General features: G+C 39.0%; 1 protein-coding gene across 7 annotated transcripts in view; it reads right to left on the bottom strand.

The window, feature by feature from the left end:
• Positions 1–4,243: 4,243 nt before the first annotated feature.
• The window catches only part of LOC118769475 (Kv channel-interacting protein 4), a 105,329-nt gene continuing 97,499 nt past the window's right edge, over positions 4,244–12,073 (bottom strand). For all 7 annotated transcript variants that reach the window (XM_036516586.1, XM_036516593.1, XM_036516587.1 and 4 more), the window contains 6 exons: positions 9,612–9,681; positions 8,060–8,130; positions 6,992–7,099; positions 6,691–6,795; positions 6,317–6,379; positions 4,244–5,762 (listed from right to left, as the gene is read on the bottom strand). In XM_036516586.1, coding sequence (XP_036372479.1) covers positions 5,715–5,762; positions 6,317–6,379; positions 6,691–6,795; positions 6,992–7,099; positions 8,060–8,130; positions 9,612–9,681 — 465 coding nt within the window. In that variant the 3' untranslated portion in view covers positions 4,244–5,714. The remainder of the gene's footprint in view (positions 5,763–6,316; positions 6,380–6,690; positions 6,796–6,991; positions 7,100–8,059; positions 8,131–9,611; positions 9,682–12,073) is intronic.

Genomic DNA, 12,073 nt, shown 5'->3' with positions numbered 1-12,073 from the left:
TCAGAGACCAAAGTTGATATGAGGAGTTATGAGTGAGTGGTAAGGAATGCGGGCAGTGTCAGTGTAGATTGTTTCTCATGGGCTTTTCTTACAAGCAATGTGTAAACTATACAAATAAGCTTAAATCTTATTATGGCATTTAACACCCTAATCTCTACCTAGAGAATAATGGTACAAAAATGACTGTAGTTCAGTGGCAATATGAATATTTTTGTGTGCCAAATACATAATAATGAAACTGGAATAATATGTCCTCTTTCTAGCTTTAATTGTAGATGAGAACTGATGCTGTGGGTATTAAATTAATAGCCTCAACATCATTTACCAAGAGCAGGTAGAGTTTGGTTAATTGTTTTTTTTTTCAGTTACTGATTCCATTTGTACATTATGTACAGAGTTCCATCATACAGTAAGGGAAAAACATACATGCATTTCAGTTTTTTTGGAAGGGATGGGGATTAGAAAACCTACCAGCATTATCCGATGTAAATAAATCTAACTGGTTAAAAATTTAAATGAATAAAATCTAAAGGATTTACAGGTTCTGTGGAAAGGTACACAGAAAAAAAAACATTCCACACTTTCCTTGTCCCAGGTATGTGTGCGTGCTCCCATTTATAGGTAAGTAGTTTAAGCATTTCAAAGTTCTGTATTCTGAAATTAATCTGTTTGTCCCAACATGCAAGCAAACAGCAAATAAGAGGCCGTGGTTAGGCTTGGCCTAGTTATTCTGCCCTGTATGCACTTTAGGTTTGTCTGAAATCACTCTGCCAGTCTCATGTAACACCATCGAGAACAGGAGAAAGGAGAGAAATTGTAACTAGACTCTACTTCCATAAGTGTGTTCCAGTTTCCTCCAGTTGGACCAAATAAGACAAGACACATTGAAATAGCCGTTTGCAGCTTCAGGTAGGAAAGCACAGACTCTGATGTTTACACAATTGTCAATGAAAGAATAAGTTTGTTTCTTTGTAAGAAGATCAACCACGGTTTTTTTGTGACATATTCAGTGCTTTGTGTACCTGCAGCTAGCATCTCAAAAAGGTTCAGATTTCATAACCTGACAGCATAATCCTGGCCTGTCAGTATCCATGCATTAATCCATGCAACTAATCACATGAAGTACATTTGTATACTTTGATTTATATGTTCTCATACACAAACAAAACATGATGTGCCTTTTAGCAGTCTTTTTTATTTTCATTCACCTTGATGAGTTGTCCTCACGATGCAACTTTGCAAATACTTTGTGTTAAAGTTCTTATATTAATTTCGCATTAATAAAAATGGTTTGTATGCATATACGTCTCAGGTAATATGTGTGTAACCATTGTAGTGAATGGATAGACCTGTTTTGTACTCTGTAAAAGACAACAAATGGAATGTAGTACATTCTAATGGAGAGTCTTGAAAAATGGAAGCATCTGTGGGCATTTAGGAAGACGACTGATGGCATTGTGTAATGTTTTTACATTAAAGCCTTTCTAGGACTGTATTTGGATTAAACTACCATGTTTCAATCCATCCGGCTTGTGGTTGTTTTTGTTTTTTTCATCCAACTTAATATGGGCAGCAGCAATAAATATGCTAACGAATAGTTAAATAGTATAATAATATAAATAATAATATAATGAGCATAATATGGACTGATGAGCATCTTCATTGATTGCTGTACAAATCAACCAAGGTTTGAGGTTCCAGTTCCTAGGAAGGGCACAGCTGCTGAGCTTTTAACCTTTGCCGCATCAGTAAAAAATAAAATAAAAAACCCATCAAAGAGTTCTTCACACGTCACTTCAAAAAGTAGGCTATACTAATTCTGAGTGGTTTGAATATGTAATATAATGTAAACCACTAATTGCGCACTACATTGTGAATTTCCCCAGGACAGACAATTAAATTTCTTACAATATGATCCTGATTATCTTTCACCGGTAAAATGGAGGATTTCATTAATCTTTACAAGCAATTTGATTCCTAAATGCATCTGTTAAAATGGAAGGCTGGGTATTACCAACCATCTTTTGTTTTTAAATATCTTTTTTAAGTGTTCATCAGATACTGATTAAGAATATGGAGGCGATGCACATTTTGCAGTCTGAGTTTCACTTCATATGTCTTTATGAGGAAGGTGTAGGGATGATCATTATGTCTGCACTTCAAAGGTAACATTGACCGAACACTGAAAAGTAGCTACTTATCCCTGCAGGCATCTTGATTTCCTGTACATTATCAGATTGAAACTGAGAATAACTAGACGCAGGACTACAGAATTACAAGATGTTTGGAAATGACCCTTCCCAAATACCTTCTCCATCTTTAAATCCCCTTTTGTTTTGGTAAATATATTTTCCAACAAGTGAAGAAATGTCTCATTATAGTTTCATGACTATGTGAAGTGTCTAGGGCATGGTGTTGTATATTCTAAATGATTTTAAATAATATAATTGCCTTGTGTAAGTAAACCTTAATTCATCTAGCAGTGAAAGGGCCATAATGCTTGGTACCATTACTCAAACCTGGAAATAAAATTGCAAACGTCAAGAAAAATACAACCAGTGGGGGTCGCTATTACCACATGTATGTTCAGCTACCCCAGTGGACATATGAAACCTAATGGGGAAGTGAGTTTTTTTTCACCCTCAATTTAAAAAAGTGAACTCCTAGCACACCCATAAGGTTGCTGATCAAAGCTGCCATCATTATTCATTTGAATAACGTGATCCCTGAACGACTAATTTTATATCATTCCAGGTGGTTACTGATATAGGTCCACAACAGTAGACTGGCTGAAGTATTGAAACAAATGTTATGGATGTTATCCGTATCCAAATCATAACAATATTGTGACCTTCATTGTTACGTTTTCTATGAAAACAATATATAAGTGTTAATTTCTTGTAAATTAATGGATGTGTAATGTAAATATATGTGTCTGATGCCATGTAATGGGTATACAATGCGAAAACATATTCAACACTGTTAATGGATCTGAATTTACAGTAAACTTTCAACTTGAATGATCAGGAAAATCTGTAAATGTGACACAGAGATAAACAATATCAGTGACTCATATTTTGACTTTTATGGCAAAATGTCATAAAAGTCAAAATATGTCATCACCACAGTTAATCCATACAAGTTTGAAACAGATAGGGGGAAAAATAACTTACCAGTGGGTGAGCCTCCAGCATATAAAAATCATAAAGGCATATTCATCTAATGCATATTTACACAATGTAAGATTTACTCCAAGAATGTATTAACAGCTAATTGTAGCCTACCTTATAAACATATCAGTAGTGACAATGGTTAATTTACCAAAATTATACTCCATTATCATGCACTCAGAAATAGAGAACATATTATTATGGCTGTATTATATGGCTATTCACTGCTGTACAATGTCTTAGCCAATCAGGATAAATTGTTGGAAAGCTTCCAGTCCATGGCTGACGTAGGTGCTAATTGGTTAATTGGTTAGGTCCCAGTGAATCCCTCATGAATGCATACTACTATTATACAGTAAAACTGCAGAAAGAACTTGAAGCATGACTGAATCTAACAATTACATATCATGTCTGAACTTTGAATAAATGTGTTCCAGCTCTTAAGAGCTATGTTTTTTCTTACACATTATTATTTCTTACATTTTTTTCATGGGACTAAGGAACTCATTATTGTTCATTACACACACGCACACGCACACGCACACGCACACGCACAAAGTTAGGGGCAAAGTGAAATCAGATTAAAATCATACATCCTTCAGATCCCGAGTAGAGATGGACAGAGAGAATAGAGAGCCTCAGTTTAAGATGTCTAAAGCTGAATTGGCATCCATGCTGTGCCATGCTGTTACCCAGCATGTCTCATGGCTGGAACATCTTTCAATTGTTTCCCTAGTGCACTTCCTGCCAATCCCAGTCCTCTCAGGGTGATCTCCAATGCATCAGTCCTCTAATCAGACATTACATTAGATCTTCAGGCACAATACAAACGAGAGGACAAGCCAGAAGTGATTGGGAGTGAATGGGGGATAGCAACAATCTGAAGGAAACAGCCAAGCAGTTAGGAGATCAGTTTTAACACAGGAATGACTGATTGCACTCCGTCATTGTATCTGCCAGCACTCTTCCATATGGTGTTTTCAAAGCTTTAATACTTCCCAACATGAGACAGCAATAAAAAACACATACTTCTTCATTGTGATATATCATCGAATACTGTACATTTACTCTGCTTTAATTTTGCGTATACAATGTCATCATGATCAGTTATTCAAATGAAACAAAAGGGCCAAGTTCTGCTTACCATGCAGTCAAAACATAGTAACTAGCACTTAAAACCATGGATGAAACATACAAGAAATATACACATACAGTATGTCAAGTAAAAAAACGCTAACACCTCCTTGAGCTGCATGGTAGGACATCATGTCAAAGTTGCATACTTGAGGTAAATACTACAGCGTTTGTGTGCCTCTACAGGAAACTACGCTCTTCAATATCCAGCATGAAAATCAAATAGGGAATACATATGAACTATAGTATAACATTGGATCACACTCAACATAACGTGAGCATAAAGGAACATAAACGGAGCATGGCATGGCTACATTGCAAAGCATTCATAGTGATACAGCGCGTTCATGTTCATGTCCTAGTTTCTTTCTTTTTTTTTTTTTTTTTACAAAAATGTGCTATATCATTCTACTTAAGCTCACATAAGCACTGAAGTTGTATGTGAATGCTTTACAAAGTATATAGGAATGACATGCTCATGAAGGCGTGATGTATGTCTTGTGAAGGCCTTACGAAGGGTACACGATGTAATGTATGACCTGTTATTGTAATTGGCAAAAAAATTATCAGTCTTTCAAGTCACTCGTACGTTTCTTATATAATGTTCTGTACATGTTTATATTACACAGCGTAAGTCTTAAACAGTGTCTTTGTCAGTCAAACTCAAGGAGGATTGCCACGGCTCTAGGGTTTGGAAACATGTCCTGCTTGTGGATTTCAGCAAATACAATAAGCGACGGAGGTGACCCTTTTAATCACAGCTAAATGAAACAGGCTAAATCACCTTCAGTAAAGAAGTCTGGCCACACACTTGCTTATCAATGCAGCCAGAGGGAGATTTTCAATGACAGAGCAATGACAAATAAAATGAAGGCAGACAACTGGCAGAGTTACTGCATTATAGAAGGAGGGGAATATATACACAGCACTTTGAGCCTGAAGGATTTAGCTCAAATCTTGCAAGGTGTAATTACCAGGGACAGAAAACATGTCTTCTTAAGACAGAATTCTTTGTACGTATTATGTTGAGAGCTTCACAGACACAAAATGCTTTTTTGTATAAAGAAACACAAATACTGTCTGAATGGCCTTACAGGCTAAGTGGAGGATGAATCGCAAACAATTCAATGCTGAAACGAACCATTTCCTTGTGACTTCACATTTAAATACACTACATATTATAATAACTCTATCTTTCTTCAAAATGCCTAAAATGGAGCTTACTGTAATAAATGTATACAGCATTTTCAAGGGGGAGCAGTCAAACCAGTTGAGATTGCATAAAATACTACCGAATGTGCCCCCGGCACATTGTCGATATCTTGTATGGAGTACGGAGTTGAAGGTCCTGTGAGGAACATATCGAAGAACGAGGAAGTGGTTATCAAGGGGCTCCAGAGCAGACCGGAGTTATAAGACATTCTCAAACAGCTGCATTGACCTCATTATGTTTTCATCCTGTGGGGAGAGCAGAATAGGTGAGCACAACAAGGAAACTCTGGGGCTGCAATAACAATCAAACAATACCAAAAAGGGCTGTCACTGCATCAGATGTAGCCGGCAGGTAAGCATAACAAGGAAACACTCGGATCTTGATAGCACTCGCTTAATACATACAATACACCTAAGAGGATTTTCAGTGCATCGAACGCGCCCAGCAGGTAGGGCTGTACTTGTCGCACCTGTGTCAGGCTATCAGGGATGAGAGCTGACCCCCCCTGCCAGGGACTGCAGCCCCCCCAGTGTGAATCTCCCTGCCTCTCATAGCCAATGACGTGCGCCCGTGCTGCTGCCGGGAGACGGGGCGACAGGCCATCGAGCATTCCGCACAGCGAGTCCCTCTCCTTGCATCCCGGATGGCTTTGAGCCTCATTTACACCCCTGACCCGCATTATGCTGTCCTGAGAGTCCACACTGGCGTATTTTGGTTTCCACAGTAACGGAACATGATGCACCTGCATCTGCCAAAAGGGCTTGCGCACTTCAAAAAGAAATGGCAAAAAAGTACTCACGTTTTGGCAGCAGTCAATAAATTCATCTATGGTCACCACTCCGTCCTTATTTTTGTCCATTTTCTACGGGGCGAGGTAATGGGAAAAAAATGGCAAGTAATTATGTTAGTTGGCTTTCAGATACAGGCTGTGTAGCTTTTCATTTTAACAGCCAAACAACTTAAAACTATAACCTAACCTAACTATAACACCCCCTGCCCTTAACTCTGAGTATTGAAGAAAGTCTTGCTTTTTTCTCTCACTTACTATTATTACGTGGGGAAATAAAACGAAACATAAAAACATTAAGCATTAAGAAAAGCTGAGTCACCATTTTGCATGGTATTTGATACACGTGGCGATTCGCACAATTATTGTAAATAACTCAGTATTACCTGGAAGAAGAGCTCGACGTGCTGCCGGGGTGCTTCGTCCTTCAGCATCGGGTACGTGCATCGGCCCATCATGTCATAGATGGCTCTCATAATGTCCAGCATTTCCTGGAAAAAAACAAACATTTATTCAGCAGCCCTCCTCTGATAAACGCAGTGATCTGCTCTTTCAAAAACAAGTGCTGAACAGAAAGGAATGAAAACAATAGGACAGCATGGTCTGTCACGACAATATGCACAGTTACCAGGAAAACGCATTAATCAAAAATGATTTGAACATCAGCTTCTGCGCACAACCCCTTACCTCTTTAGTTATGTATCCATCTTTGTTAATGTCATATAGATTGAATGCCCAGTTGAGCTTTTCCTGCACTGTTCCCCGTAATAAAATGGAAAGTCCCATGACAAAGTCCTGTGGACAGAGTAAAGGTAAGTTTTCTGCCAGAAGCTCTTGTGTTACACATCAATGGATACATACTCTTGACATACTAGTTTACTCATGATGACTGTCAAGTACTGGGTTATGTTCATACCATTAAGAACCAAATTTATTAAATTAAATAGGACGTCCCTGCCATAACCCTTAGGGCACAGAGTACACTGGTTTAAGTTCCAACTGTTCCTCATTAATCCGGTCTGACTGAACTCTGAATTAAACGCCCATCTGGGTTGGACACCACCTACAAGTTATTTACTGTAAGTCCTTGAAGACAGTTACTGATGGTGTGTTGGTGTGTCCCAAACGGAATACATTAGTATATACAGAACTTAATTACATTTAGAATGCTACATATTCACTTTTTCACCTGAAACAGAGAGGTTGTAGTTACTTTTAGCTCCTAAGACAGTCAATAGAACAGTTAGTTCTTATTACCTGTAATCATATCAAATATTCATTGGCATTGTTTGTTTGTTTCAGGGGCAACCATAACAAGAAATAAATAGATGCTGCTTGCATCTTCCCCAAATAGCACATGCCAGATCTTTGTTCAAAACTAACAGCTCAATCAAACTTAATGAGATAAGAACTACTTTGGACAAAAAAAACACACAACACTGTGGTTACAGAACAAAGATGGTTGAGTCCACTTAAAAAAAAAAAAGCTTCCATATTGTCACACTGTCATGGTCACAACATTGAAGATATAGATAATGATGTTCAGGAGTTTTGCAAAATGATTCAAGTCAGACAGAGACAGAGTCTCTGTGTCTTACATGAAACAAATACTAAATCAATGATGCTGACACCAAGCAAATACTTCAGCCCTGGATATCTGAGGAAATCAAACACCAGACAATGTCTTACCCAATCCTGTATCTGTGTGAGAAAGATCTGTGGCAGTTAACATTGCACACACCACAATGTGCTTACCTCAAAACTCACAGAGCCATTGTGATCAGTGTCAAACGCATTGAAGAGAAAGTGTGCGTACCTCGATGCATCTGAAAGAACAAATGAAGTGGGAGTTAATGGGGAGTGGGATTTTATTTCTCTTCAGGGGTCTATTTAGTCTGCCTCAAAACATTTAGGCAGGTATGAGGGTACCTACCACAATGTGCACAGTTATAGCACTTGTTGTGAATTACATAACTTCTGCTTGCAGTAGAATGCCTTATCCTATAATCTCATTACTCTTGAGACCGAGATCGCACCCTAAGGTTTGCAGTGTCACATGGTGATGAAAAACTGCCACACTTTCTACACAGCATCTCAACAATTAACCATCTATGAAAATGCGCAACATTTCTGCCTTTATACCCCCTGTATTTAATAAGACTTACAGCACATGCCTGATCAAATGCCGCTGGTCATTTACACACTCTCAAATGTGCATTTGACACACGTGTGTATAGCAGTGTGTGTGTCTGTGTGTGCATGTGCATGACTGTATGAATGCTTGAGTACAAGCTGAACAGAGAAAACTACCGTCACATTACTGCTTCAGCCTTCCTAGTGTGTTTATCTGTGTGTGGTGAAACAGATAGTGAGTGTTATTGGAGGCGGGGAAGCAGGGGGGCGGACGACAACGCAACAAGCGGTGGTCATTATTCACAACTATCCCACAAATCAAGCCCAGCACAGAGACGCACCCCGACACGCAACGGTGGGCCTCCTTTGCAAACGGCATATAATCACATACTGTCTCATCGCACGTCTATTATGAGTATGGCAGGCGAATGCTGAAAAGACCATTTGCTGCTGTACTTAACAGCACCTCTACTAAACACCCCTCCACAGTAATTGCTTTGGGACATCGTGTTTTCTCTGTCAATGGCGGAACAGGACACAATTTAAAAGAACAGATGCAATATGAATTCAGAGTGACACAAACTGTATGACTAAGGACCTCAGGTGGGGAAAATATAATGCCAGTATTTTTTTCCTGCAAAAATATGCGCACAGAATAAATTTTAAAAGAGGGTATTGTAAATCATGATTTTTGGAAGTCATTTCACAAGTAATTTTTTTCTAGATCGGTTTGTTTAGGTGGAGCCACACTAGGGACACAAGAAAAGCAATGAATCAACGCATAGGTAAACAAGTCATTTCATGAATATTAAGTGTCACAGTTTGCAGTGGCTGGGTGGGATAAGAGAGAAGCGCTAAAGCCTATTTAGATGTGCTGAAAGATGAAGTCCCTTGTGAAAAGCTTATCGTTTGCGTGCGCCGTTTAACGTCTTTGCAGTCATGCTTTCATCACGGGGGCCGCACTCGGCTTTTTGGGGTGTGCGTCTCTCCCTAAACTGCTCAATTTTTCAACACACGCTGTCTTAAAGGGAGCACTGCAGCCCACACCAAGAGAAGGTGTCCGGACAGCACCAGCGCTTCTTAAACCAGCTTTCCTCTGGGTCGCGTGAATTTGACAAAGGAGGAGTGCAAAAGAATGCACATATCATAGTGAGTTCATAACAGTGTTACATACCTCCCTGTGGGAAGAACTGTGCGTAGATACTTTTAAAGGTGTCTTCGTTTACAACCCCACTCGGACATTCCTGGGGGGGAGGGAGAAGATACAAGAGGGTACATTTGAACTTAGCTTCCCTTTACATCTTAAGGAAACAAGTTCATTAGAAATGAACCAGCAAACATCCTAATCGTGCTCTCCACAGGAAGTAATTGGAAATCACATCCTCACTGCAACTGTTCGAGCAACAGAATCCCTACCAAGTTTTTCATTCAAATTTATTGTTGCCCTTTAATTGTTTTATGGTCTTCTTGGATAAACCGTTAAAGTAGTCTGGGGCAGCTAATCTACCAACAAATAAATATAGTATATTGTTCTGTTCTCTTTTTTTTCATTCTTTATATATGGTGCACATCAAAATGAGATCCAGTGTTAATTAGGAAATTAAATCCCGATATAAAATTCCTTCCTGTGAGACCTTCACAAACCAGTTTTATTGCAGAAAGATGCTTGGAGTCTGCTCCATATAATATTGAGATTCATGGTAATAACTATAAAGAGACCAAATGAATACTTGTGAATGCTTCAAAACTCAGAGAAGCTGCAGCGGACTGTTGTGGAGAAAAAGTTTTTAGTAATACATCATTAATATGAGGTTAATATTTACACCACCTCCAGCCAGTCACCAGAGATCTTTGAACTCAGGCACTTCCCACAGTCACCCTAGAAAATACAAAGTAATGATGGAGGGGAACTCCAAACACAGCCACAGATCCAAGTCATTAGTCGGTGCGGTGTAAGATGTAAAGTGACTGCTTATTCAGGCCATCCGAAATTCGATTTAGTCTGGAAAACCGTAAATAGCAAACCGGAACTGGAACAAATCACATCTTAGTTATTAACAATCTGCATTGATTTAATTGGACTGATTTGATGAGATCATTATCACAGGCATTCTGACTTTCACATCTCTTGACCTTTCCTCCAGATCATTTTACCAAGTCAAAATCTGCAAATTCACACCATTCAGGCATAAAGGCTTGGTGAAATGTTCGTTGAATCAACAGTTAATGGTGCAGCAAAGTGGAAGCTGTCAGCGAAGGGGGCATTCACATTGCTTATTTGTGGTAAATTTGGGTCTGAACTGAAACACCCATCATGATTTTATCCATCATGTCCAACTGAAAAATGAACAAAATGGATGTTAAGCACTTCACGCATAATCACATCTTATGTTCAAGGTCTGTCATTTGACTGATTCCATTTTTTAGGCCTGCTGAAACACTTCAGAGCAGGAAATGCAGGTTCGGGGATTCTGGGTATCTCCTCCTCAGTCACTGCTGAAACTGCACAGCCTCTGTTAGACTGATGCTAACACATGGGCTCTTCTTACATGACTTGGGATTTTTCTTAAACAATACATTATAATGCAATGCATCTATAGTATCTGTTTAGCAGATCTCCTTTCTGAGTCACCTACCGACATCACATCTTTACGTACAGCATCATCCATGTACAGCTGGATTTTCACTGAAACCATCAGATTGCATACAACAGCACTGATGCATCCAAACCTGTGACAATCTATTTGCAAGTCCACCTCCTGAACCATGGAACCATGACATCACCACCACGAGTGCTTAATGTTTGTGCAGGCACATTAACACACTCCATTATTTAAAATGTCCAGCAGGAGGACAAGCACACCAAGTGAGGACTAATCAATTATGTCGCGAAATGACAAGAAAAGTACAAAACCTGCACCTGTTTAAATATGATGTGAGGAGATAACACTATCGTTCACAGTACAACAACAACAATTCCAGGAGGTAAAAACAGCCTTCCACTGCAAATGATGAAAGTTCATTTATTTCATGAACAGCACTTCTCAGCAGACATTCAGTTCAATATTTGTTCCAACATCACCAGTGACAGCATCAGCACTTTCCTATTCCGGACAATGGGGCAGGTAATGAAGTTCTGTGGGCAAAGAGAAAGGGCAAAAGGACACCACGAATGCAGCTGCTGGCATACCGTTTTGGGCTGTAAAGCTAATACATAATATAATATCAGGTTTCAGACTTACAGGATTGTTGCTGAGCATTACACAAGACAACACTACTAATGTGTCAATATATAATTAGAACAGTGACATCTCTATTTTCCCATATCTCATTCTGTCATGTTTTAATCATTATATCCGTACTCTTAACAGATATTAAACAGCAGGAAGAGATGACTGTGGATGAATTAAGGTTATTTAAATCCTTGTCATAATTGACTCAGCCACACAGGAAAGATTCATGTGAAGATAACCCACCAACTCTTAATAGCCTCAAATATTTGCATAGAGGCAGTCTTTGGGTGTCATCACATGGATCGTTTCTTCTGTTGCAGAAGACTGACATTCAAGACAGGCCTTTTAATTGCATTACTGTTATCAGTGTAATTAGCCAAGAAATGGCTGTTTGCAGTCTAGA

Source organism: Megalops cyprinoides, chromosome 22, assembly GCF_013368585.1.
Source record: "Megalops cyprinoides isolate fMegCyp1 chromosome 22, fMegCyp1.pri, whole genome shotgun sequence".
Classification (NCBI taxonomy): Eukaryota; Metazoa; Chordata; class Actinopteri; order Elopiformes; family Megalopidae; genus Megalops; species Megalops cyprinoides.
This window is presented reverse-complemented; position numbering and strand designations above follow the sequence as displayed.